The sequence below is a fragment of the Juglans regia genome, chromosome 14 (assembly GCF_001411555.2).
Source record: "Juglans regia cultivar Chandler chromosome 14, Walnut 2.0, whole genome shotgun sequence".
NCBI lineage: Eukaryota > Viridiplantae > Streptophyta > Magnoliopsida > Fagales > Juglandaceae > Juglans > Juglans regia.
The window spans coordinates 24,678,830-24,706,655 of NC_049914.1; the positions used below are offsets into that span (position 1 = coordinate 24,678,830).

Below are 27,826 nucleotides of genomic sequence, written 5' to 3' on the forward strand. Positions count from 1 at the left end.
ATAGCCAGGAAAATAACGTATATGGATTACTAAAACATGCACTTCCTTTTCAGAGTTGATTAACATTGATCACTCTTTTCTCTCTACTTTATTTTCTTGCTAAGGGTTCTTAAGAAAATGTTACGCAAGTTAGAGCATCATTATGCAAAATGATAGAGGGTGTTGGCAGTAGTGTAGGTCCATCAATAATTTCTTTAACGCGTCAAGAAAGCTGACAACATGCAGAGCATCAAGAGGACACTTCAGAGCAACACCCTCTCTATCATACTTTGTATTAAACTAATTTCTTTAACGCGTCCTTCAACAGTAGGAACTTTCCTTGTAGGTCCATCCCATGCAAGGCCTTATAAAATGTTGGTCCCGCCTTGTCTTCTGTACGCATTCAAAGCAAACATATCCTTCCTTCTATACCTTAGTGATTCCTCAAGAGCCCTTTTTACCATTCCTTCACCAACCATCAACAAATGGCTGAAGGCATTCTTTTCGACATTGCTGCACGAATCATTGAGAGCTTGGGATCCCAGGCTCTCAGAGAGATCGGACTGCTTTGGGGTGCCAGAGATGAACTTGACAAGCTCAAGGATACTGTTTCGACAATAAAAAATGTGCTTCTTGATGCTGAGGAGCAACGGGCAGTGAACAACAATCAAGTTATTGAATGGCTTGAAAGGCTTAAGTATGTCGTTTATGATGCAGAGGACTTGCTGGACGGTTTCTCCACTGAATGTCTGTTGCGAGAGATGATGACTCGGGATAAGATGGCAAAAAAGGTACGAATCTTTTTCTCCAAATCAAACCCGCTTGTTTATGATCTGAAAATGGGCCGTGAGATTAAAGCGATTAGACAGAAGTTGGATGCCATCGCAAATAATAGGAAATTCCACTTGGAGGAACGCCCTGTGGAGAAGGGAGACAGGGCTAGGAAGAGGGATGATACTCATTCCTATGTACCTGAGGCAAAAGTTACTGGTAGAGAAGACGACAAGAAGGAGATCATAAAAAGACTTCTTTCTGATTCCGACATTAAAGAGAATGTAGGAATCCTTCCGATTACTGGCATCGGAGGATTAGGAAAGACCACACTAGCTCAATTCATCTTTAATGACGAGGAAATAGATAAACATTTTCAACTAAAAATGTGGGCTTGTGTCTCTGAGAGTTTTGATGTTCAAGAAGTTGTTGAAAAAATCCTAGAATCGACAACAAAAAAGAAACCAGAGATTGTGGGATTGGATACATTGGTGCATAATCTTCAAAATGAAATTGGTGGAAAGAAATACTTACTTGTGTTGGATGATGTTTGGAATGAGGACGTTAAAAAATGGGATGATTTGAAAGTACTGTTGGAGGTTGGTGCAAGTGGCAGTAGAATATTAATAACTACACGAAGTAAAAAAGTTGCACAAATTACCCAAACAATTGCAGAATATTCCTTACAGTGTTTAGACGAACGGGAGTCATGGTGTTTATTCAAGCAAGTGGCATTTGATAACGGAGAAGAGCCAGTGAATTCTAGAAAAGTGGAAGTTGGAAAGGAGATTGTAGAAAAGTGTTCGGGTGTCCCTCTTGTCATCAAAACAATTGGAAGGTTACTGTCCTTGGAAAATTCTGAAGCAGGGTGGGTTTCTTTCGGAAAAGACAAAATGCCAGAAATAAAAGAAAATGACATCTTACCCACTCTTAAGCTGAGTTATGATCAACTTCCATCACATTTGAAACAATGTTTTGCTTATTGTAGTATATTTCCAAAGGATTACGTGATGGAAAAATCAAAATTGATAAATCTCTGGATAGCACAGGGGTTTATCAAGCTATCCAATCAAATTGAATGTCTTGAAGATGTTGGTGATAAGTATTTCATGCATTTACTTTGGAGATCGTTCTTTCAAGAAGCTAAAATGGATGATTTGGGAAACGTGATTAAGAGTAAAATGCATGACCTTATGCATGATCTTGCAATGTCAATGGCAGGATCATTGATCACCACAATAGATTCTCAGGTGAAAACCATTGGTGATCAGAAAACTCGGCACGTATCAGTTGTCGACAATATAGAATTTTCCTTTGTAATTCCAACTTCCTCGTCTAAAGCCAGTAGGATTCGAACACTTCTTTCGGTTGGTGAATTCAGTTATTTGCGAGAGTCAAGTACTTCATGTGAAGCAATCTTTTCAAATTTGAAGTTCTTGCGAGTGCTGGATTTAAATGGAAGACATCTTGATGTAGTACCGAGTTCCATATGTAAGTTGAAGCATTTAAGAGATCTTGATCTTTCTTGGAATGATAAAATCGAGAAGCTGCCCGATTCCATAACTAGGTTGCAAAATTTGTATACACTAAGACTCTCTAATTGCGAAAAACTGAAAGAATTGCCTAGAGGAATTACGAAATTAGTCAACCTCAGGCATCTTTACAATGATGGATGTAGGAGTTTGACTTATATGCCGCGTGGATTGGGGGAATTGAAAAATCTCCAAACATTATCTGAGTTTGTTGTCCATTCAGATTCAGCCTCAAAGTATAGTTGTCAGTTAAGCGAGCTAAATAAACTAAATAGCTTAAGAGGAAAATTAGAGATTAGGGGTTTGAGAAGTCGGGAGGAAGACGTGGCATTAGACTATAAGGGTGCAAATCTAAAGGAGAAAAAACATCTTCAGGTTTTGGCTTTAAGTTGGAGCGGAGAAAATGTTAATACAGATGATGAAATGGCATTGGAAGGCTTTGAACCTCACCCAAATCTTAAAAAGCTGAGAATATGTTTTTATGGGGGTGTGAGGGTTCCGATGTGGCTTTTGTCACTCACAAATCTTGTTGATTTGGAATTATGCTTTTGTAGGAAATTGAAATATTTGCCACCATTGAGTGGACTACCCTTTCTTAAGAGTATTGAACTGAGAGGACTTGAAGAAATAGAGTACGTATCAGATTGTAGTGACAACAATGAGTTATCTTTATCTTCTTTTTCTTCATCAGAATTCTTTCCATCTCTTGAGATTATTTGGCTCTCTTCGTGTTGGAATCTGAAGGGTTGGTGGAGGAGGAGGAGTGATTCTTATAATGTGGATGTCAATACTACTGATCATCAAAATGCTTTACTATTCCCTCGTCTTTCAGAATTAAAAATATGGTGTTGCCCTATGTTGACTTCATTGCCAATGTTTCCACATCTGAAAGAAGAGTTACTCCTATGGAATGCCAGGTGGAAGGCAGTGCAACAAACAATAAGTACGAATGCCTCCTCCTCCGCTTCCTCTACACCCATTGCCTTTTCATCTCCTCCTCTCTCCAAATTGAAGAATATATACTTGAGAGAAATTGAGGATCTAGAAACACTGCCATTGCCTTATCTCACTGCACTTCACGACCTGAAGCTTATTAATTGTCCCGTGCTTGATCTAGGCAACGATGAGCACGGTATGCAATGGAAAGAGCTTAAAAGCCTCATCTCTTTGAAGTTTAAAAATATTCCGAAACTGGTGTCTCTCCCATTGGGGCTTCAACATGTTACCACTCTACGAGAGCTCCAAATCTCATATTGTTCAAGCTTGATGACTATACCAGAGTGGATCTGCAATTGGGCATCACTTACGCATTTGTTGATAAGGCTCTGCCCTAAATTAAAGTCTCTCTCCCAAGGTGTACAATATCTCACTGCACTTCAAAACCTGACGCTTAGTGAGTGTCCTATGCTTGATCTAGGCAACGATGAGCACGGTATGCAATGGAAAGGGCTTAATAGCCTCATCTGGTTGAAGTTTGTCAGTATTCCGAAATTGGTGTCTCTCCCATTGGGGCTTCAACATGTTACCACTCTACGAGAGCTCCAAATCTCAAATTGTTCAAGCTTGATGACTATACCAGAGTGGATCTGCAATTGGGCATCACTTGAGCAGTTCACAATTTCTACATGCCCTGGTTTAACGTCACTGCCTGAAGCAATGAGTAGGCTAACCTCTTTGAAAATGTTGACAATTCATGATTGCCCCATCTTATTCCAAAGATGCGAACAAGACACAGGTGAGGATTGGCCCAAGATTGCTCACATCCCAGAGCGGCACTTATACTGATCCTCAACTAGAATACGTTCATCCTTGAGTAAAATACGTTCATCCAGGTATTTTTCTACCAATTTTATCTTTATCGCCGCATCCACCTTCTTCACCTTCAACTTATAAAATTCTATTTGCAGAAACGACTTTGAGGAAAGAAGAAACAGGGGAGAGGGATTGAGAGTTTGTTAACAAATCTAATGCACTGCGACTTCTACAAGTAAATAAGTTAGTTATGATTACCTCGATTTCTTTATTGTTTTATTCTTCCCTATTCAAATAAGAAATATCACCATATGCATGATTCTTCACATCCAGGGGAATAGTAAGGAGGAAGAAGAGAAAACAGAAGAAATATAGGAGGCCGCAATGTTGAGGCAATGTAATTTCACGACAACAATTTCAACAAGGCCTGCATGTTTCTTAGCATGGAAAGTGATGGTAATTTGATTTTTGCTGAACTTGGGATGATACTGAACCTGAGGCAGAAGTTATTGGTAGAAAGGTTGATAAGAAGAAGATGATAGATATACTTCTTTTTTATTTCAATGTTAAAGAGAATGTAGGAATCCTTCCGATTACTGGCATCGGAGGATTAGGAAATGTCAAACTAGCTCAATTCATTTTCAATGAGCAGACGATCCAAAAATATTTTTAGTTAAAAATGTGGTTTTGTGTATCTGATATCTTTGATGTTAAAAAAATTGTAGAAAAAATCTTAGAATCTGTAACAAACCAGAAACAAGTTTTCTCAACAATAATTTTCTTATCATAATCTACTATGGTGAATCTGGTGATGGCATTTTAAAGTAAATTATGTTGGCCTGCCCAACCCATCCGTTAAGTAAATTATGATGGCATTCTTGAAAGAATGATCTCCAATATAAATCCAAGAAATACTCATTACCTACATCTTGTTTTGATAACTTAATAAATCCTTGTGCTATCCAAAGATTAGCAAGCACGGATTTGTTCTTAAATGAACACGAGTCATGGTCCTTATTTAAGCGATTGACGTTTAGGGATGGACAAGATCCGATTGAGGAATTCAAGAATCGTGGCAAGTTTGTAGCACAACAATTGGAAGGGCGTTGCTGTGCTTAGAAAACTCAGAAACAGAGTGGACGCTAATATTTGTCACTGGCTCTTGAACCAGCCATCAATAATTCTTTTAAGCTATCCCATTTTTCAATATCCTCATTCCATACATCATCCAACACCTGATGACTCTGCTCACATGTCCTCTGCATCAATGCCAACTATAGAAAAATCATGATTGCTTATATATGCTTTATTCTTTAACCTATAGAAATTTAAAATAATTGCATAAAACAATTATGCCAACTATATATAGCAATGAGAGATTTGGTGGAGGTCGTGGCTCTTGTCACCCTCTTAGTTGGGAAGATGATTAATGTGAGAAACAACATGATTTCCAAAGTCAAACACGTGTGGCACTAATGTTTAAGAACCAGTTAGCACTGCTACTCGCATCTCATCTATATACACTACAAGAAATAAGGCCTTTTGCGGCAATTTTGTGTCTGTTGGAAATAAAATCGTCGCAAAAAGCCTTTAATTGCAATGAGTTTTACATCGCCGCGGCCTGTTAAGGCTGTGTAATTTCACGACAAGAATTTCAACAGGGCCTACATATTTCTTCGCGTGGAAAATGTTGGTAATTTGATTTTTGTTGAACTTGGGTGCTTTTTTAGTCTTGATTACTGCTTCTGCAACACATACAACTTTTCTCAAGACTATCTCATATGTCTAAACTTAGAGGGATGATTTCATTTGCATCTTGGAGAACATGTATATGAAGTTGATCATAGCTACATGATGGATGATGCGACCAATTGCTTTGAACTCCTTATATTTGTGTATGCTCTCCAAGAACATTTTCTACCATCAATGATCTTGTATCTGGCTTTTGCACAGAAAATGAGGATTTTCGACAAATATTGGGCAACAAAATATTCTGGTTTTCTTCAAATGGGAGACACCTCTCAGCAATTGCCTACCTAGGTTTTGGCCACTTCAAAGTCATCGGTACCTGACATTTTGCAAATTTTATCCAAAGTAAAAATCCATTGAAGGCGTAAGAAAGTTATTGAACATGAGAGACAAACAGAGAAACCAGATGCTCCAAGACTTTCCAGGCCGTCAGCTAACTTGGTTGGCTTTTTTGAAAACATGGAAGAAACAAAATTCTAAAAACTCATCAAGAAAAAGAAAGTCCTCCCAGATATCAGCAAATCTCCTTGGAATTGTGGTCGAAAGGCGTCATTTGATGAAGGATTGTTGCTTTTAGGCATTGTGGTCCAAGATATAATCATGAGGTTGATGGAGGAGTTGTTTAAACTTGATGGAGATATTTTATAATTCCAATCCGAGACCGAGCAAATTTATTGAAAGATATTCCTTGACATATTCAAATTTTGCTGATCTTCCCAATTCATAGTTTTTATGCTGTTTTGTGTGGAAATCTTTAGATATAAACATCCACTTGCTAAGCCACTAATACCATTTGTTACATATCGAATTCTTCTTATGATTACAATTTGTATTTGATTAGAACCTGTAATTTTCTACCTCTCTGCCAGTTCAAGGACAGTAGCATTATGATTAGAATAAGAAATACTAATCTTCGATATCTTTCTTCTCTCTTTGGGTTCTACCCTCAACTTTCATTTTGAACTTTTAAGACAACAGAAAAACATGCATGTTGCCATGTAAAATTTGAAAATAAAATGCACATTACTAAAACAATCTTATTAAAAAAAATACAAGAAGCTGAGTAATTTGATGTTGAAGTTAGGCAATTACTTTATCCTTCCCGCAAGGCCTATATTTCACTTCTGTAACATTTTTAGTAGCCGTGTATAGAATGTCACAACAGTCTCTTCCTCCAACCTGTGAAAGAAAAAGGAATTGCAATTATCATTGAACCAGATCAATATTTTTTAACAATCATTATGTATTTCACAATAATTACTTCTCAAAATCCACGAGACCTTAAGTGATCAATCATGGCAGGTTCAGGTATGCTTTCTCTAAACATTTTGGTTATGGTACCAATAATGAAGCCGAGCTTAGGGCTCTTACAGAAGGGGTGAAGTTATGTAAAACTTTGGGTTTTCTCCATGTTGATATTGAAAGTGATTCTAAAATTGTGGTTGATTGGGTTAGATCTCGATAATGTACAGTTTGGTATTTGTGGGATTTTTGGGAAGAGTTTCTTGCGGCTTCTAATGGGATCTCTTTCTCTATTTCTCATCAATGAAATATGGTAGCTGATTTTTTGGCCAGAAGTGGTGAGCGTGGTTGTAGCGTTTTGTTTGAAGATTATGACTTGCTCCACAAAGAGTTGAAAGGAATATTGACTATTGAGGTTGGAGAGATTGGGTTTGCCGTATATTCGTTGGTAGGTGGGGAGGGCTTTTCTTTTAGCATTATATTTGTTTATTATTTATTTGTTTTGGCGACTTGGGTTATTGTGGGTTGGTTTGTTTTCAAGGTTTTCCTCTGCCCCAGTGAGGGATATTTTTAATGAAGTTTTTATTTTTTTAAAAAAAAAAAAAAAAAAAAAAAGTGATCAAAGTAGAAGGCAAGATTTCCCATATTATTGAAGTGAACTACAAAAAATCAATGTTCTGGTTAAAAATCATGAGAATATAAAGAACTCACTTCCATGACTTTCCCTTCCTTCCACCCCACATTGCATGGAAACCTTTATGAGCGATGGCATTTCTGTATATTTACATCCAGCAACAAAAGCAACTTGCATAGAAGAGACTCCATCAATCTTTAGCCTGATTGTCAGGATTGTTGCAATCATATCATATTTATGTTGGGAGACGTTGTGGAGGGTCAGTTTTAGACAATTCCTGTTTAGGAAAGCAGCAATTGGGCTCCATGCAGGAGCAAAAGCTAAATCTGTCAGCACACAAGGGACCTGGCTTCCACAAAACTTATAGATCCAAATAAAAACATTTCAATAAGCTGAAAGGGAAAGGAGAGTAATACCCTTATACCCCAACCCGTATAGTGTCAGCACCCATGTGCCAAAAGCGACCTTTCCCCAACATGTGGGCCTAAAATAAGAGAGAAGACAAGAGTTCCCTAGAGTGAACAAGACCAGACCAAACTAACATTATAAAATGAACCTGCACTCGAGTGGTGATAACAATGAAGGGAATTTTCACTCTTATTTGTCGTTTTCTACTAGTTTGATTATCTGCTGCTCAGAAAGGGAAAATTAAAAAAATATAAGCGTGGATGGGAAGTCATTTTCCTCTAAACTTCCTTTGTTTGCTAACAAAGTAGCCTGTACATATTTGTCTTGTCTAATCCTCTGGCATAAAGTCCAATTCAACTGCACAACATCTCCCAACATAAATATGGTAAAAAGAAAGAAAATGTGTAGCTGACAGTGTGAAAGAAGTTACAATCCTTTGTACTGCTCCAGTCATTGTGGTCCAGAAACACATACAGCGACGTTACGTCGGGTAGAAGAGAAACACCCTTCTCTACTCAGAATCATCTGTCCTGATGTATGGAATATGTATTTGCTGTTAGTAGTAGTAGTATGTATCGCTGATGATGGTGATGTACTCGTTCATATCTTCTCTATGGATCTACTCTTTGCTGTAAGTATAATCTCCTATACTTTTTTAAGGATTTTTCACCCTTTTATAATCTTCTCTATGATTTCTGCCAAGATAAACATGAGTACTCTAATCACCAAGAAGCCTTGACCAGATATCTGCAAATTGTAGTTTTAATTTTTAGCATAATTCAAGAAACAAAAGAATATCTGTTACCCGAAAGTCAGTCCGTTTAGCCATGCTCACGTGTATTACAAAGGCTGCATTGCAAAAGTTTCATGCCAATAGAAAACTCAAGGAATTAAAAAATAAATATATCTAAAGTTGAATCCACCATCTATTCTCTTATCAGTATAGCAAGAAAGTTTCTTGAGGGATGCACCTTGGCATTTAGATATTATTTGGAAGCTTTGTCATTAGTTGAATTGCTGAGTGATAAATCTTTTCCAGAAGAATACAGAGTAGTGGACAATGCGGAGCTCTCATTAACCTCCGACACAGCAGCAGAAATGACACACAGATTATCCCCTACTGATTTGGTAGGAGTAGGCAAAAGGCTATCGGAAAGTACCTGCTCTACACTGCCCTCATGGTCAACATAGAGGCGAAATGAGCAAGAGAACATAATCAGCAATTGAGAAGAACTACAAATTACAGATAGACACACGAACACAGAGGAGCGAGGGCAGAGCATACAACTCAAAAAGTATTGCATAAAGAAATTGCAGGACCCTTGTTATCCCCAAGCAGAAATAAGGCAGCAATAGGCATGGTTCAACTTCACAGGGAAGGGATCTTTTGACCTGGCCATGCCAAGCACTATTCCCACTTCTATGAAGACACCAATGAACTATTCTAACAGTCACTCAAAGAGTGCTAGCAGAGTTGAGAAAAGAGGTGTAAAGGTGAGCAAATAGATACACCAGTGGCAAAAGCCTGCGAGCAAATAGATGGATCAGTGGCAAATGCCACTGCTTTGACATGTTAAATTAGTGGCAGAACCACAGCCTCTTACATAGAGAATAGTTGTGTACCTGTTTACTGCTTCTTTCTGCAGTTGTTATATTCCCTCTTTCGAAAGAGACAATTTCATGTTTGTGCTGATCACTTTATTCACCTTTGCAGCACCATGAAAGTTTAAATGATGAAGCCTGTCTCATAAACATAATTATATTATGGTTCAATCCTGAGATTGGAGGCGTTAGTTGTGTTGCAATATTGTTGATTACTATCAAATAATTTTTACATGTATATGACCATGGAACAAGGGAGAGAAAATGAATAACTAAATTAAGTCTAATAAAATAAGAACAAAAACATAAATATTATTACCACAATGAAAAACTAGAGTAGGTTAAACATTCTCCACAGAGTCTGTAGAGCTTAAGGCACATTGAGAAATAGTAATAAATAATAGAGTGTGCCGCCTAGCACAAATTTGGCTTTTTATTTTTTTTTCTTTTTTTTTTCATATTTTTTTAACATATTGAACTATTTTTTTTTTTTTAAAAATCAAAACAATAAAGACACTTTCTTAATCATTAAATAAAAAAAATTAAAAAAAAATTAAATATATGAGCGGTTAAAGTGAGGGGACAAATTCAGACAGCATACTAGCATTTTTCTAATAAATAATAACTAGACTAACAGATATCAGAATAAAATTATGCATTCCAAAACAAAAGTACACACTTTTCTAGAATCTCCTTTCCAATTGCCACGATTCTTGAATTCCTCGGCTCTTGTCCATCCCTAAACTTCTTGCATTTTTCATGTCATACAAACATGATACATGTTAGCTTGGCCAGCAGTTACATTGACACCAAATATTTATGAAACTAGCGTACAAAATCACACAGCCAAAACCTGCTTGGAAAGATTTATTTCAATTGGAGAAATACAAAACAAAAGGTTCACTTGCATTGACTGTTGAGTTGAGATAAGATAAAGTTGAAAGTTGAATAAAATATTATTAGAATATTATTTTTATTTTATAATTTAAAAAAATTAAATTATTTATCGTATTTTCTATGAAAGTTTAAAAAAATTGTAATGATTAGATGAGATCAAATGAGTTAGAATGTGATGGGATTTGATCACATTATTTGAAGAATTATTGGTTATTTTCCAATATAAAAATAGTCCAAAATTAGTTGAGCCAGTTTTGAAAAACCTGCAAATGTCACATGATTTATAAATTTATGTCTCATTAAGTATTAATTCGTTAGAGATATTTAGTCGGTCTTAAGTAATATAAGTTTTTATTAAACAGTTTGCTGTTTATACTCCACAGCTTGGAACATTTGTGCCAGGATTCATTCAAATAACGGTCATACTACATAACATTTTTCCCCTCTCCTCGTATTACTTAGATTCATTTTTCTTTTTGGGTTTGGCTTCAAGTTGGTAGTCAAACGGTGTCGTAATGTGATACTAATTGGAACCTTAAAAACAGAGTCAAGGCATTCTCTGTAATTTTCAGAGTCTGAAGAATTATCAAATTGTAAGAGAAACAACCGCTTTAAACAAGGAGGAGGATTCGGAAAGCCAAGAGACCCTAAAGAAAATGGGACGATGGGAGGAACTGGTCCTTTGAACATGGATGCTGCCTAAAAATCAGTTGATAATAATTGCCAAGTACAGTCTGAAAGCAAAAGAATCTGAAAGAAATAGATATCATTGTCTAGCATGAAATTCAGTTGAAACAATAAAAGTAACCTCAAGGGTACCAAATTACATGGATGAAAATGAATCTTTAACAATAATGACAGTGCACTGGATAACTGGTATTAGACGTGTGGATGGAATTGTCCTTGGAAAGTAGACGATGACAAGTCCTTATGCAATGTCGGTCCCGCCTTGTCCTCTGTATTCAAACTCAAAGCAAACATATCTTCCTTCTATCCCTTTAGTGGTGAGATGATCTCAATTTATAAAATATCTACATGATCTCAATAAAATAGCCATCACTTCCTTTTCAAAGTTGATTAACATTGATCAATAATTTCTTTAACTCGTCAAGCAAGCTTACAACATGCAGAGCATCAAGAGGAACTTTCGTTGCAGGTCCCTCAATAATTTCTTTGACGCGTCAAGCAAGCTTACACTTCAAAGAAATTGCTGGTTGAATTGGTCTCTGCCAACACCCTCTCTATCATACTTTGTATCAAACTAGTTTCTTTAACGCGTTCTTCAACACTAATTTCTTTAACGCGTCAGTACTCTCCAATAGGAACTTTCCCATGCAAGGCCATATAAAATGTTGGTCCCGCCTTGTCCTCTGTACACATTCAAAGCAAACATATCTTCCTTCTATCCCTTAGTGATTCCTCAGGAGCCGTTTTTACCATTCCTTCACCAACCATCAACAAATGGCTGAAGGCATTCTCTTTGACATTGCTGCACGAATCATTGAGAGCTTGGGATCCCAGGCTCTCAAAGAGATTGGACTGCTTTCGGGTGTAACAGATGAGCTCAAGAAGCTCAAGAACACCGTTTCGACAATCCAAGCTGTGCTTCTTGATGCTGAGGAGCAACGGGCAGTGAACAACCATCAAGTTATTGAATGGCATGAAAGGCTTAAGGATGTCGTTTATGAAGCAGACGACTTGCTGGATGGTTTCTCCACTGAATGTCTGTTGCGAGAGATGATGACTCGGGATAAGATGGCAAAAAAGGTACAAATCTTCTTCTCCAAATCAAACCAGCTTGTCTATGATCTGAAAATGGGCCCTAAGATTAAAGCGATTAGAAAGAAGTTAGATGACATCGCAGATGACAGGACGAAATTCCACTTCAAGGAACGCCCTGTAGAGATAGAAGTCAGGGCTAGGGATGATAGTCATTCCTTTGTACCCGAGGCAGAAGTTATTGGTAGAGAGGATGCCAAGAAGGAGATCATAGATATACTTCTTTCTTATTCCAATGTTAAAGAGAATGTAGGAATCCTTCCGATTACTGGCATCGGAGGATTAGGAAAGACCACACTAGCTCAATTCATTTTTAATGATCTGAAAGTAGATAAACATTTTCAGCTAAAAATGTGGGTGTGTGTCTCTGATACTTTTGATGTTAGAAAAGTTGTTGAAAAAATGCTAGAATCGGCAATAAAACAGAAACCAGACATTACTGTTCAAATGGATACATTGGTGCATGGTCTTCGAAAAGAAATTGTTGGAAAGAAGTACTTACTTGTGTTGGATGATGTTTGGAACGAGGAAAGTGAGAAATGGGATAAATTGAAAAAATTGTTGATGGGTGGTGCAAGTGGTAGTAGAATATTAATAACTACACGAAGTCCAAAAGTTGCACAAATTACCCAAACAATTGGACCATATTTCTTACAGGGTTTAGACAGCCAGAAGTCATGGTGTTTATTTAAGAAAGTGGCATTCGAGAACGGAGAAGAGCCAATGAATTCTGGAAAAGTGGAAGTTGGAATGGAGATTGTAGAAAAGTGTTCTGGTGTCCCACTTGTCATCAAAACAATTGGAAGGTTACTGTCCTTGGAAAATTCTGAAGCATAGTGGGTTTCTTTTAACAACAATAAATTGCAAAAAATAAAAGAAGATAAAATCATACCAACTCTTAAGCTAAGTTATGATCAACTTCCATCACATTTGAAACAATGCTTTGCTTATTGTAGTATATTTCCGAAGGATTACGTGTTGAAGAAATCAAAATTGATAAATCTATGGATAGCATAGGGGTTTATCAAGCAATCCAATCAAAATGAATGTCTTGAAGATGTTGGTCATGAGTATTTCATGGATTTACTTTGGAGATCGTTCTTTCAAGAAGCTGAAATGGATGATTTGGGAAACGTGATTACGAGTAAAATGCATGACCTCATGCATGATCTCGCAATGTCAGTGGCAGGATCATTGATCACCAAATTAGAATCTAAGGAAAAAATTATTAGTGATCAGAAAACTCGACACGTATCAGTTATCAACAACATAGAATGTTCCTTTGTAATTCCAACTTCCTCGTCTAAAGCCAGTAGGATTCGAACACTTCTTTCGCTTGGTGAATGGAAGAATTTGCAAGAGTCAAGCACTTCATGTGAAGCAATCTTTTCAAGTTTGAAGTTCTTGCGAGTGCTGGATTTACTTGGAAGACATCTTGATGTAGTACCGAGTTCCATATGTAAGTTGAAGCATTTAAGAGATCTTGATCTTTCTTGGAATGATAAAATCGAGAAGCTGCCCGATTCCATAACTAGGTTGCAAAATTTGTATACACTAAGACTCTCTTATTGCAAAAGTCTTAAAGAATTGCCTAGAGGAATTGCGAAATTAGTCAACCTTAGGCATTTGTACAATGATGGATGTTGGAGTTTGACTTATATGCCACGTGGATTGGGGCAATTGACAAATATCCAAACATTATCGAAGTTTGTTGTCCACTCTAATTGGGCCCCAGAGGATAGTGGCTGGTTAAGCGAGCTAAATAGACTAAATAGCTTAAGAGGAGAATTAGAGATTTGGGGTTTGAGAAGTCGGGAGGAAGACGTCGCATTAGACTATAAGGGTGCAAATCTAAAGGAGAAAGAACATCTTCAAGTTTTGACTTTATGTTGGAGAAGAGGAAACGTTAATGCAGATGATGAAATGGCATTGGAAGGCTTTGAACCTCACCCAAATCTTAAAAAGCTGAACATATATGAATATGGGGGTGTGAGGGTTCCGATGTGGCTTTTGTCACTCAAAAATCTTGTTGACTTGACTTTATGGGAATGTAGGAGATTGAAATATTTGCCATCATTGAGTCGACTACCCTTTCTTAAGAGTATTTCTCTGGAGTACCTTGATGAAATAGAGTACGTATCAGATTTTAGTGACAACAATGAGTTATCTTTATCTTCTTTTTCTTCATCAGAATTCTTTCCATCTCTTGAGAGGATGATCCTCGCTTGCTGTGGTAATCTGAAGGGTTGGTGGAGGAGGAGGAGTGATTCTTATAATGTGGATGTCAATACTACTACTGATCATCAAAATTCCTTTGAAACACCTTCATCAATGACGAGGAGTACGGGGCATGCTTTACTATTCCCTTCATTTCCTCCTCGTCTTTCAAAACTATCGATATGGTATTGCCCTATGTTGACTTCATTGCCAATGTTTCCACATCTTGAAGAAGGGTTACACCTAAGGAATGCCAGGTGGAAGGCAGTGCAACAAACAATAAGTATGAATGCCTCCTCCGCTTCCTCTACACCCATTGCCTTTTCATCTCCTCCTCTCTCCAAATTGAAGAATATATGCTTACAAGAAATTGAGGATCTAGAAACACTGCCAGTGCAAAACCTCATATCTCTCCAGCGTTTGAGGATAATGCGCTGCCCTAAATTAAAGTCTCTCTCCCATGGTGTACAATATCTCACTGCACTTCAAAACCTGGGGCTTATTGATTGTCCTATGCTTGATCTAGGCAACGATGAGCACGGTATGCAATGGAAAGGGCTTAAAAGCCTCATCTCTTTGGGGTTCTGCGGTATTCCGAAATTGGTGTCTCTACCATTGGGGCTTCAACATGTTACCAATCTACGAGTGCTCCAAATCTCAAATTGTTCAAGCTTGATGACTATACCAGAGTGGATCTGCATTTGGGCATCACTTGAGCGGTTCACAATTTCTACATGCTCTGGTTTAACATCACTGCCTGAAGCAATAAGTAGGCTAACCTCTTTGAAAGTGTTGTCAATTCATGATTGCCCCATCTTATTACGAAGATGCGAACAAGAAAAAGGTGAGGATTGGCCCAAGATTGCTCACATCCCAGAGCGGGACTTATCCTGATTCTCAACTGGAATACGTTCATCCAGGTATTTTTCCACTAATTTTATCTTTATTCCCGCATCCACCTTCTTCATCTTCAACTTATAAAATTCTATTTGCAGAAAGGTCTTTGAGTAAAGAAGAAACAGGGGAGAGGGATTCAGAGTTTGTTAAAAAATCTAATTCATTGCGACTTCTACAAGTAAATAAATCAGTTATGATTATCTCGCTTTCTTTATTGTTTTATTCTTCCCTATTCAAATAAGAAATATCACCATATGCATGATTCTTCACATCCAGGAGAATTGTAGGGAGGAGGAAGAAGAGCAAAAGGAAGAAATATAGGAGGCAGCAATGTTGAGGCTATGTAATTTCACGACAACAATTTCAACAAGGCTGCATGTTCTTTAGCATGGAAAGTGATGGTAATTTGAGTTTTGCTGAACTTGGGATGATACTGATCATTATTTTGTACCCGAGGCAGAAGTTATTGGTAGAAAGGATAACAAGCAGAAGATCAGAGATATACTTCTGTTTGATTCCAATGTTAAAGAGAATGTAGGAATCCTTCCGATTACTGGCATCAGAGGATTAGGAAAGACCACACTAGCTCTGTAACACCCTGAATTTTAGTGTATTTTTACTGAAGGATTTTTCTATTTATTCAAAAATTTATTCTCTTGTTTTATAGTTGTTAAATTTTATTTGAGTTATTTTTGTGATTTTTAGTTTATGAAAATAATTTTTGAAGTGCTTTCTTATTATTAATTATTGTCATGCGTTTAAAATCTCTTTATTTTAAATTAACTATTGTTGGATTTAATTATTTTAATTTATCTTTACCATTGCGTTTGAATTATTTTATTTATCTTGTGGTTTCGAAAACGTTTCCGTTGGATCATTTTTGGGACCCAAGTTATGAGGATTGGACCTTATTTCTTTTCCCCTATTTTTCTTTTCCTCTTTTTCTATTCTTTCTTTTTCCTCCCTATTTTTTTCTTTCTCCCATGTGACGTCTCTCTCTCTCTCTCTCTCTCTCTCGTCTCTCTCTCTCCAGTCCGTCGCCCATACCCAACCCCCGCCGTCGCGCCATCATGATTCGTCACCGCCCATCCCATTCGGTTCCCCTGCCGCCGGCGACCCTCCCCCTTCAATTCCAGAGCCCCACGACGCGCTTTGAGCCTCCACGCACGGCATGAAGCCGCGGCACACATTTCGCTTGCGCACCGCCGTCGCTTCACCATCGGCCACCAGACCCCTTAGCAACCTAATGGACCCAACCCCAGCTCCGATCCGCCACCGGTGAAGCTCCACCATCCACTTTTCCGTTTTGGGCTTTTTGGTCTTCTACCGCCGCCCACGCCGCCACCCACGGCCAACCACCACCACCACTAGCTTCACCGACCTCCCTAGGCCCTACCCTATCAATCTTGGGTCTTCGTTTACCTCTGTTTGAAAGTTGGTATTTGTGACCCACAGCCATATTTTACACTGTTGCGTTGCTCAGACGTCACCTCTTGCAGCTTCGTGATCCTTCGGAAATTACTATATTGCACTGTAAGTATTTCCCCAAAGAACTTTCGTAATTTAAATGTATTTTTGCACTAACTCATTTCACTGTATTTGGTTGAACATGCCGGACTAAGTCCAAGGAGTTCGGGGGTCGGATGGATTTGTGATTGGAGTTGTTTGGTTGGATTGACTGGATTGGTTATTGGTTATTGATGGTTGTGGATTAGCGTTGGTGCATGTACATATCATTATTTCATGCATGTTCATGTTTGTAAAGGAAACTGGGTTTTCGTATATTGCATTCATGTTCATGCATGATTTAGAAAATTGTGATTTCATGTGAAAATGGATTGTGGGTGCGTGTGTATCACGACCCCAAGCCGAGATGGGGTATTATCTCGGTGGAACTCCTCTGGTTACTCGGGAGCGGAATATACTGAGTAACGTCCCCTGGATTGTCGCCGGGCGACAATGGGATCGGACGAGATGGTCTCGTGCCGACTCCGTGGTCCTTCTATTGGCGGGGACTAGAGGATGTCTGGCCACGTACGCGCTGGGCGCGGAACTGGGCTTTGCTCGTTGCGTAGTGTGGATGCTTGGCCATGTACGCGCTGGGCACGGAACTGAGCACCGCTACGAAGCCAGGATGTGCGGATGGTCCATAGAGGAGACCATGGTGCATATGGAATTAATGAACTATTTTCTGGGAAAATAGTGTGCATTGGATTTTGTGTAAACCATTTTCTGGGAAAATATTTTACGGATATTTTGGGCCAAATGGGATTTTGGCGTGTGTTGATAATAATCATTTTCGGGAAAAATGATGTGTTGAGAAAAAATGCATATTTCTTCATGTGCATGCATGTTAGTTGCATTTAATGCATTTTTATTACGTGGTTATTTTGGGTTATACTTACCTGCGATACCATTTTGTGGTAACGCAGATTTTGATGCAGATGAGGAGGAGGAGGGCAAGCCTGAGGAGACGGCTTCGCCCGAGGAGTGATCTGGGATCACTCGCTTAGTTATCTGAAATTATTGTATTATATTTTTTTATAGATGACTGTATAACTACTACTTAAATTTTACTGATGTTTTGATTGTAAATAAATTCTGGTACTTAGTTGACTATCCGCTGCGATATTTTTTTGTACACCATTGCATGTACACACACTGGCACTTCGTTGGGATGTGTGACCGTGTTGTCACCATCCTGGCGTCTCGATCCCCGAGTTTTTATATAAGGGGGATTGGGGGCGCCACAAGCTCAATTCATTTACAATGACCAAACGATCCAAACATATTTTCAGTTGAAAATGTGGGTTTGTGTATCTGATATCTTTGATGTTCAAAAAATTGTAGAAAAAATCTTAGAATCTGTAACAAACCAGAAACAAGAAGTTGCTGCAATGGAGGCATTGGCCTCTCGTATTCGGTAAAAAATTTGAAGGAAAGAAGTAGTTACTAGTGTTGGATGATGTGTGGAATGAGGATAGTGAGAAATGGGATATATTGAAAAATCTGTTGATGATCATGTTGTTAAGATGTTATTTTCTTTTATTTTTGAGAGTTTGTTGTTCTTGAAAGACATCCACGCTGTTTCTGAGTTTTCCAAGCACAACAACGTCCTTCCAATTATTCGTATGGCTGGTGGGACACCTACACACTTGCCATGATTCTTGAATACCTCGGATCTCGTCCATCCCTAAACTTTAGTCGCTTAAATAAGGACCATGACTCGTGTTCATCTAAAACTTTTAAGAAATATGGTTCTACAATACATGAAAGATTTGCCACCGTTTTATTGCGTGTGGACGCTAATATTCTACTGCCTCTTGAACCAACTATCAATAGTTCTTTTAAGCTTTCCCATTTTTCAATATCCTCATTCCATACATCATCCAACACCTGAGGTCTCTGCTCAAATGTCCTCTGCATCAATGCCAACTATAGAAAAATCATGGACGCCTTCATGATTTTCCTGGAATTCTAATATATGCTTTATTCTTTAACCTATAGAAATTTAAAATAATTGCATAAAACAATTACGCCAACTATATATAGCAATGAGAGATTTGGTGGAGGTCGTGGCTCTTGTCACCCTCTTAGTTGGGAAGATAATTAATGTGAGAAACAACATGATTTTCAAAGTCAAACACGTGTGGTACTAATGTTTAAGAACCAGCTAGCACTGCTACTCCCATCCCATCTTCACTACAAGAAATAGGGTCTTTTGTGGCAATTTTGTATTTGTTGGAAATAAAATCGCCGCAAAAAGCCTTTAATTGCAACGAGTTTTACATCGCCATGGCCTGTTGAGTTTATTGAATGGTGCTCAAGTTAAGAGAAGTTTGAGAAGACATTGTAAATAGTGGAAAGATATTGATGCAAAAATATGCAGGTAGAATCAAATTAATAAAAGACAAATTTCAATTGAAGTTTTAGAAACAGTTTTGAAAGCACCAACTACTTTGCTTATCAAGCTCTTTACGTGTACATGAATGAGTCAATTTGCTTTATCTCTGTGCTTATGTTTGGCCTTATCATTGGGCTTGATTTTTAGTTGTTGATTTTTTACCTGGCAATAGCTTAATTGTGCATAATTTTATTATTTTTAATAAAGCATTAACACAATTATGTAGTGTTAATTTTTTATATTTTTATTAATTTTGAAATATTTATTTTTTCTATCGGACTAGTAAAAAAAAAAAGTTTTAGATATGAACGTAAAAGGAAGAGATGACGAAAAAAAAAAAAAAAGCAAAACAAGGCTGGGACATTCACAGAAAAGCTAACGTGAAAGGAAAGAGGAGTTGGATACGAAAAAAAGGAAATAAGCCAACGTACGTGCAATTAAAAATGAAGGAAGTGCGAAGAAAAAAAAAATGAAGGAAGTTAAAAAAAAAAAAAAAAAAAAGAAGGAGGCGGTAAACGAAAAAGGAAATGTGTTTTCAAAGTCTATAAATAGTGCAGCCTCCTGCACAACTACGAAAAAGGTCACAAGTCCTTGTAGATTCAACCCTATTTTTGCTAAACTATACTTTAATATGGTTCATCCACTTGCAAGTATATTTAAAATTTTACATTTAAAATTTTACAACAAATTTTTTACGCCGTTATAGGAAACTTGGTTAGGAAAAATATTAAATATTGACTAAATTTATTCTTCTGCTAGTTGTAGTTAGTTTTTTTAAAATTAAAAAAAAAAAAAAGTTGCAATATTGTGTGGTGTATAAAAACGTGGGTACGTGATCATACACACTCTCTTACTAGTCTGGATTTTGATTCCTTGTCTACAATGGGGGGAAACTTCGAGTACGTAAAAACTCTTAGAGTTGTTTTCACCCATTACCACCAACCCTATAGAAATTTAAAATAATTGCATAAAACAATTACGCTAACTATATATAGCAACGAGAGATTTGGTGGAGGTCGTGGCTCTTGTCACCCTCTTAGTTGGGAAGATAATTAATGTGAGAAACAACATGATTTCCAAAGTCGAACACGTGTGGTACTAATGTTTAAGAACCAGCTAGCGCTGCTACTCCCATCCCATCTTTACTACAAGAAATAGGGCCTTTTGTGGCAATTTTGTGTTTGTTGGAAATAAAATCGCCGCAAAAAACCTTTAATTGCAACGAGTTTTACATCGTCGTGGCCTGTTGAGTTTGTTGAATGGTGCTCAAGTTAAGAGAAGTTTGAGAAGACATTGTAAATAGTGGAAAGATATTGATGCAAAAATATGCAGGTAGAATCAAATTAATAAAAGACAAATTTCAATTGAAGTTTTAGAAACAGTTTTGAAAGCACCATTTTTTCTTTCCCCTTCCATCACTTTCTCCCCAAAAAAAGTAGCTCATTAACCGATTTAAAGAAGAGATAATCAGTTTGGGAACTTGCAAAACTGCCAGTAGATGTAACGCCATGCTAGCAAGGACGTGTCTCAATAAAATCACTCTTCCCCCCACCGATAGCAGTCTCATTTTCCATCTGCTTATTTTTTTTTTGACCTTACTCGCCAACTCCTCCAAATCCCCAATTTTCAATCTTCCGGAAACAATAGGAACTCCCAAATATTTAAAAGGGAATTTACCTTCCGAAAAACCCGTCAATCTTTTGAGATTTCTTCTTCTAGCTATAGGAATTTTTTTAGAGAAAAACATAGCAGTTTTCTCTTTATTTATCAATTGACCAGAGCACTTCTCATATGTAGCCAAGATATTTAGAATGCATCGAATTGATCTACGGCCTCCATTAGTGAAGATGACCACATCGTCCGCATACATTAGATGAGAGACCAAAGTAGTACCTCGGGCTTGTGTGAATTGGCCAAAACTTTTCTCCTCCACACTTTGTTTTATTAGACGAGATAAGATTTCCTATAAAATAATAAACAAATAAGGGGACAATGGATCCCCTTGTCTCAATCCTCGACCACCCTTGAAAAAGCCTTTCATAGTACCATTCATCAGTATAGAGTACCAAGACGTGGTGATACACTCTCTAATCATGCCACAAACTGTGATAGAAAACCCAAAGGATCGAAGCACCTTCATGAGGAACTCCCAATCAACACAGTCATATGCTTTGGCCATGTCAAGCTTCAACACCACATTTCCCCCATGCATTTTCTTATTAATAGAACGAACCATTTCCTGAGTCAGACTGATATTTTCAAAAATACTTCTTCCAGGAATAAACGCGCCTTGTTCAAAAGAAATCATTTTTTGAAGTAGAATTGCCAAATGATTCACAATCACCTTTGAACAAATTTTATAAAACACCGAACAAAAACTTATAGGTCTAAATTTATCAAACCCCGTTGGCGTATCCATTTTCGGAATTAATACCACATAAGAAGAAGTATAAAATCTCGGCCATTTACCTCCTCTAAAAAATTCTTCCACTGCTGCCATGATATCCATCTTAATGATATCCCAAACGCTTTTAAAAAAACCTGATCCAAAACCATCTGGACCCGGAGCACTATTAGAAAGTATGGAATCTAAAGCATTTTTCACTTCATTAATCAAAGGAATTGCACTAATTGCCTCACTCTCCTCCAATGTTATAACAGGCGATATAATCTGAGATAAATCTGGCAAACTTTCCTGATTCTCCTTTTGCAGAAAATTTGAGAAATAATTTACTGCTCTTAAACGAATTTCCTCGGGTGATCTCAAATACGTGCCATCTTGGAGCCTCATTTTCGTGACTCTCTTTTTTCTTTTGTAAGATAAATACGCATGAAAGAAATGTGAATTTTGATCCCCTTCCGCACAACATTTAACTTTCACCATTTGAGCCAATCTAGTTTCTTCCCAGTGTCTCCAATTAGCTAATTCCATATGTTTCAACACAAGTTCCTGTTCGATCCCCGGATCCCATTCAAGTTGTAACGCTGATTTTAAGCCCTCAATTTGAGTTTCTAACCCCTGAATATGTGCTTCAGTTCTTCCAAAAAATCTCTTATTCCACTCTCGCAGAGCCCCTCTTAATTTTTTCAGCTTGATAGCCAATTTCAAAAGATCCATTCCCCCCACTTCCTCCTCCCAGATTTTCCCCACAAAATCATGAAATTCTGGATGTTCTGTCCACATTTGTTGAAACCAAAAAGGAAAAGGTCCATATGAGAAAGGGTCTGATTGAAATTCCATGAACATTGGCGAATGATCTGAGGTTGATCTCGGTAAATATCAGTTACTCACATTAGGAAATCTTGTCAAGCAACTAGCATTCAATAAACATCTATCCATTTTAGCCCAACTTCTTGATAGACCTCTCTGCCCGTTACGCCAAGAGAACCTTCTTCCCAAAGACTTCATTTCCATTAATCCACAATTATCAATCCAAGAATTAAAATCCTCCATTGCCATTCTCGGACGAGTTCTGCCGCCCCGACGTTCCGAATCATCCCTTATAATATTGAAATCACCTGTAATAATACAGGGTTCATTTCCTAAAACCTGACCATTTAGAGACTCCCATAAATCTCTCCTTTCCACCATATTAGATTTGGCATATACAAAGCAGCAAAGTACATTTGTAACTCCATCTCCAACACGAGTTAAAATAAATTGTTCTTTACACAAAACCAGCTGAAGTGAAATATCATTCTGCCAAAGCACCCAAATTTTACCAGCCTCCCCTTCATTAGTAATAAACTTATCCATGTGTAATAAGTTTAATACATCCAGCACCTTATCAGACGAGGCAAAAGGTTCCATTAAAGCAACAATTTTCGGTTTTAATTTCGTAACCAATTTTTTTAATCTACCTCTACAGGTGCCAAGACCTCTAATATTCCATGATAAAATCAAACCAAACATAGGGAAAATTTATTTGGCCGGGCTATCACCCGGTTCGAACTACAAACCTTTTCAAACGTTTTCCGAGCTCCTTTTTTCTTTGTATATGCTCCCTCATTTTTTGTGGCATAATCTCTATGCTTTAAAAAATTTTCAACATTTAATTCCATATCCGGTTCAGAAACAAAGTCCTCCATATAAGTGTTCTTCTCAGCATTCTCATCAGGTATAGTCTCCAGTTCCGAGTCATAATCTCTCTGGTCTGCTACATTTTCAATGTTCAAATCCCTCTCCATTTCAGAATCATAGTCGCCCCTATTAACGTTCTCATCAACCTTCACCTCCGGCATCCCCTTAACTTCCAGACTTACAGTACCATTTATTCCAGTTCCCTCTATTTCCTCTTCTTCTATTTCCTCTACATGATACTCCTTTTCTGATAAAATATTTTCTTCACTCGACCGAACATCAGTTCTGTTTCTCTCCAGTGTTGCTTGAAACTGTCCCTCCTTTGTACCATCTTCCTATTGCATTAAGAATTGATCCGGAGGCTTCTCTATTTGCGTAGCCATATTTTCACTCGTATTTCCTTGTTTCATTCCTGATCCCATCATCATCAATCCCTTGCCTTTATCTATATCATCGTTTGGAACAACTTGTTGATCTGGTTTCGCAGCTTCTATGTCCTTTGTATTTTTATGTACCCAAACATTTTCTCCATCTATCCGAGCCTTCAATCTACACGTACGTACGTTGTGCCCTTGTACCTTACATCTTGAACAGAATGATGGGAAAGTCTCATAAATCACTTCCTGTTTTCGTCCCGACCCTGGCATCCCAATCCAGAAAAAAAAAATCGGTTCTTTTGCTGCATCCATCTCCAAGCATAAACGTGCCTCATCCATGCGAGTAGCACATTTTGTTGGGTTATCTCTTCCAATGTACCGGCCAATCGGAGCAGTAAAAATCTTTAGAAAAGATTCATGATAAAAATTTGGTCAAAGACCTGGTAGCACTATCCAGACTGGAACCAGCGATGGTTCTTCATCTTCATTGAAATCTGGTTTCCAATGAAAAGCCCGATAGTGAACCCCATTGACCTCACAAGTTTCACGAGAGAGAGCTTTCAAGAAATCCTGTTCATTTGACATTTGGATGAAAGCGTTTCTTGGTCTTTTCATAGTTGAAACCACCGGCATGCATGATAATCCCCAACGGAGATGAATAAACGACCAAATTGCGTCCAACGAGGGCCTCTCCCTTAGGAACTTCAGAACAATGGAATAATGAAAAGGTTCGGTAGATCGCGCAATTTCCTCCTTAGTAAACTGAAAACAAATTTCCCCGTCCACATACTTTGGCCCATGATGGGGCACAAACATTTTAGGTAGAGGTTGCGGAACCGTCGAAACAAGTTCAACGTAAGAACGTCGACCTGATGGAGATCTCGTGGATCTCTCTTCTTCTGTAATGGGATTTTAAAGACTTGAGGACATGGCTATCTGTCTATATTGTTTGAAATTCCATCTAAGAGCTTTATGGAAAAAAAGGGGTTAATTGGCATTCAACAAAAAAAAAAAGAAAGCCTCCCCTCTCAATATCGATATTGTTGGGAAAAACAAGCACAGCGGACTTCACTAATAATAGTGGAACACAGAAAAATATTACAGATGAGGAGGATCACACTCTACTCAACTCAACTCTCTTATTTTTCTCTCAGAGTTCTCCTAACTCTCTCTATTTTCTTTCTCTTCGTTGATACTCAACTGATGTACATCTGAGGCTCTCGTTGGAGTCCTCTATTTATAGGTGAATCACACATCCTCACTGCCTGTGTGAGCACTCACAATTTGCAGCCGCAATTGCGGCTGCCTAACTTCAGTAGGGAGCAGCCCTTTTGGGCAAGTGGGCAGCAGCCCATGTGCTGCTTCAAACTAGTGGGCAAGTGGGCATGGGACCCATCAATTCTCCCCCTCCATGCCCATCTACCTAGATGTTGTCCATCCCAGCTATGTCTCTGCATAGCTCAAGCTTGTCACTTGTAACCACCTTCGTCAGCATGTCCGCTGGATTCTCACTTCCAATGATAGCGGATATTAATGTGCTTGGTGCGAAAATGGTACATTGAATTTTAGCTCAAGTCTAGAGCACTTTAATTGTCACAATGTACCTTGTAGTCTTCTTGATTAACCTCCAATTCTTGGAGAAAACGCTTCATCCATAACAACTCTTTCACAGCTTTCGCTGCGGCAATGTACTCTACATCTGTAGTAGATAAAGCAATATACTTCTGCAATTTGGACTGCCAAGAGACAACTCCTCCTGCAAAGGTGAAGAGAAATCCCAAAGTAGATTTCCTACCATCCAGATCTCCTGCCATATTTGAATCTATATAGCCTTCCAAAACTGGTTTAACTCCTCCAAAACACAAGCACATCTTTGACGTACCTTTTAGGCACCTGGGAAGCAGTCTGAGAATCCACTTAACTGCTTCCCAATGATCATTTCCTGGATTTGAAAGAAATCTGCTCACCATGCCTACAGCATGAGCAATATCTGGTCTGATACAAATCATTGCATACATCAGGCTACCTACTACTGAAGAGTAGGGAACTGATTCCATTTCTTCAATCTCTTTCTTTGAAGAAGGACACGAGCTCTTACTCAACTTGAAGTGGTTAGCAAGTGGAGTATTGACTGGCTTATCATCTCCCATGTTGAAACGTCTAATTACCCATTCAACATATTTTTGTTGTGATAGTCACATCTTTTTGGCTTTCCTATCACGAACAATCTGCATGCTCAAAATTTGCTGCGCTAGGCCAAAGTCATTCATGTCAAAGGACTTGGATAGTTCCTTCTTTAATTTGTTAATCATGGACCTATCCTCACCACTGATTAACATATCATCAACATAAAGAAGGAGTATGACAAACTTGTCATCCTGGAACCTTCGAACATAGACACACTGATCTGCAACAAGTCTCTTGTAACCATGACTCACCATGAATGAGTCGAACTTCTTGTATCATTGTCTCGGTGTTTGCTTGAGGCCGTAGAGACTCTTCTTCAGCTTGTAGACTAAGTGATATTTCCCTGAAGCTTCATACCCTTTTAGCTGCTCCATATAGATTTCCTCATCTAGATCTCCATGGAGAAAGGATGTCTTCACATCCATCTGTTTGAGTTCCAAATCCAAGCCAGCTACTAATCAGAGTATGACTCAAATTTACATCATCTTCACCATTGGTGAAAATATCTTGTCAAAGTCGATTCCCTTCTTCTACTGGAATCCTTTGACAACTAATCTGGCATTGTGCTTCATCAGCTTTTCTTGGCCATATTTTTTTAGCTTGAACACTCATCTATTCTTCAGGGCTTTCTTTTCTTTAGGAAATTTCACCAACTCATAAGTCTAATTCTTCTGTAAAGAACTAATCTCTTTTTGCATGGTCTGCTCCGATAGGCTTCTATTAGCATGTGTTTGAACTTCTTGGAAGCTCTCTGGCTCCCCCTCATCAGTAAGCATAATATAGTCTGATTCCGGATATCTCCTCGACGGAATCAATAAGCGGCCTCTTGCCGATCTTCTTGGTTGAGCTTCATCAACTAAAAGAGGTTCCTCACCATCTAACCCTTATAGTGGTACACCAGCTTCTGGTGGAGAGAGTTCTTGCTCCCCCTACTCGACACCCTAAGCTTCTTCTTCTGCTTCTGGATCTCGATCCTGCATATCCTCATTATCTGTGGCAAATTGGTGCAGAATCTGTAATATAGGAACCAAGCTCTCCTAATGTTGAGGAAGCTTCAGTTCCTATGTGCTGGTTTTCATAGAACACAACGTCCCTACTTCTGATAATTCTCATTGTCTCTGGATCCCATAACTTGTATCCGAATTCTTCATCTCCATATCCGACAAAGATACATGGAGTTGACTTGACATTAAGCTTTTGTCTCAGCTCCTTGGATACGTGTGCAAAAGCTTTGCACCCCTATGAGACCGCATACATCAAAGTGTACCAGACTCTACAACTCTGATCTTCTCTTCGTAGAGAAATTAAACGAGACTCTTCGTTGTTTGCCAAACAAACAACACTCACAATATACTAATCTCTGGAAGCTCTTCTTGAGTACACTTGGTCAAATGGTCGGGTTTGGTTAAAATTAGTTAGATTCCTTGTCTCCCCTTCGTGGGAAGCCCACTTTCCGAAGGTATGCCAGAAACGGCTAGCTCGAGTCAATTCAAATCATTTTCTTATAACTCTAGATTGTGGGGGTGTTCACAGGGGTCGCCAGTCTTTCAAGTTTGAAAACATGTGGCTTACAGCGGATGGGTTCGTAGAGATAGTGGGTGCCTGGTGGTCTTCATATAAGTTTATAGGCACTCCAAGCTTTATTCTTGCAAGTAAGTTAAAGGCTTTGAAGCAAGACCTGAAGAAGTGGAATTTGGAAGTTTTTTGTCACATTGACAACCAGAAGTCTACTCTTCTGGAGGAATTGCAGGAGTTAGAGGGTAAGAAATTATTGGGTGATACTTCGAAGGAGGTGATATTGAGGAAGACCATGGTTAT

General features: G+C 38.2%; 2 protein-coding genes and 1 long non-coding RNA gene across 10 annotated transcripts; 2 read left to right on the top strand and 1 right to left on the bottom strand.

Annotated features, from left to right (window-relative positions):
• On the top strand, positions 1-16,122 carry LOC108994617 (putative disease resistance protein RGA3). 7 transcript variants are annotated; one of them, XR_004798289.1, is made up of 4 exons: positions 1-3,031; positions 14,595-15,482; positions 15,558-15,637; positions 15,736-16,121. XR_004798289.1 is itself a non-coding variant. In XM_035685159.1 (3 exons), the coding sequence occupies exons 1-2, from the start codon at positions 465-467 to the stop codon at positions 15,454-15,456; spliced, it is 3,429 nt and encodes a 1,142-aa protein (XP_035541052.1). In that variant the 5' UTR covers positions 1-464; the 3' UTR covers positions 15,457-15,482; positions 15,558-16,122. The 7 variants fall into 7 exon arrangements, 4 of the variants coding, with proteins under 4 accessions (XP_035541052.1, XP_035541053.1, XP_035541054.1 ...); XM_035685159.1 differs by having other exon boundaries at positions 15,558-16,122; XM_035685160.1 differs by having other exon boundaries at positions 15,562-16,122.
• Positions 6,743-9,153, bottom strand: LOC108994629. 2 transcript variants are annotated; one of them, XR_001996739.2, is made up of 3 exons: positions 9,039-9,122; positions 7,737-8,916; positions 6,743-6,962 (listed from the first exon to the last, which is right to left on the bottom strand). It is a non-coding gene; the product is annotated as an uncharacterized LOC108994629 (long non-coding RNA). The 2 variants fall into 2 exon arrangements; XR_004798294.1 differs by having other exon boundaries at positions 6,747-6,962; positions 7,737-8,814; positions 9,039-9,153.
• LOC108994623 (putative disease resistance protein RGA3) lies at positions 11,675-13,402 on the top strand. Its single transcript, XM_018969905.2, has one exon. The coding sequence runs from the start codon at positions 12,028-12,030 to the stop codon at positions 13,180-13,182; it is 1,155 nt and encodes a 384-aa protein (XP_018825450.1). The 5' UTR covers positions 11,675-12,027; the 3' UTR covers positions 13,183-13,402.
• Positions 16,123-27,826: the final 11,704 nt, after the last annotated feature.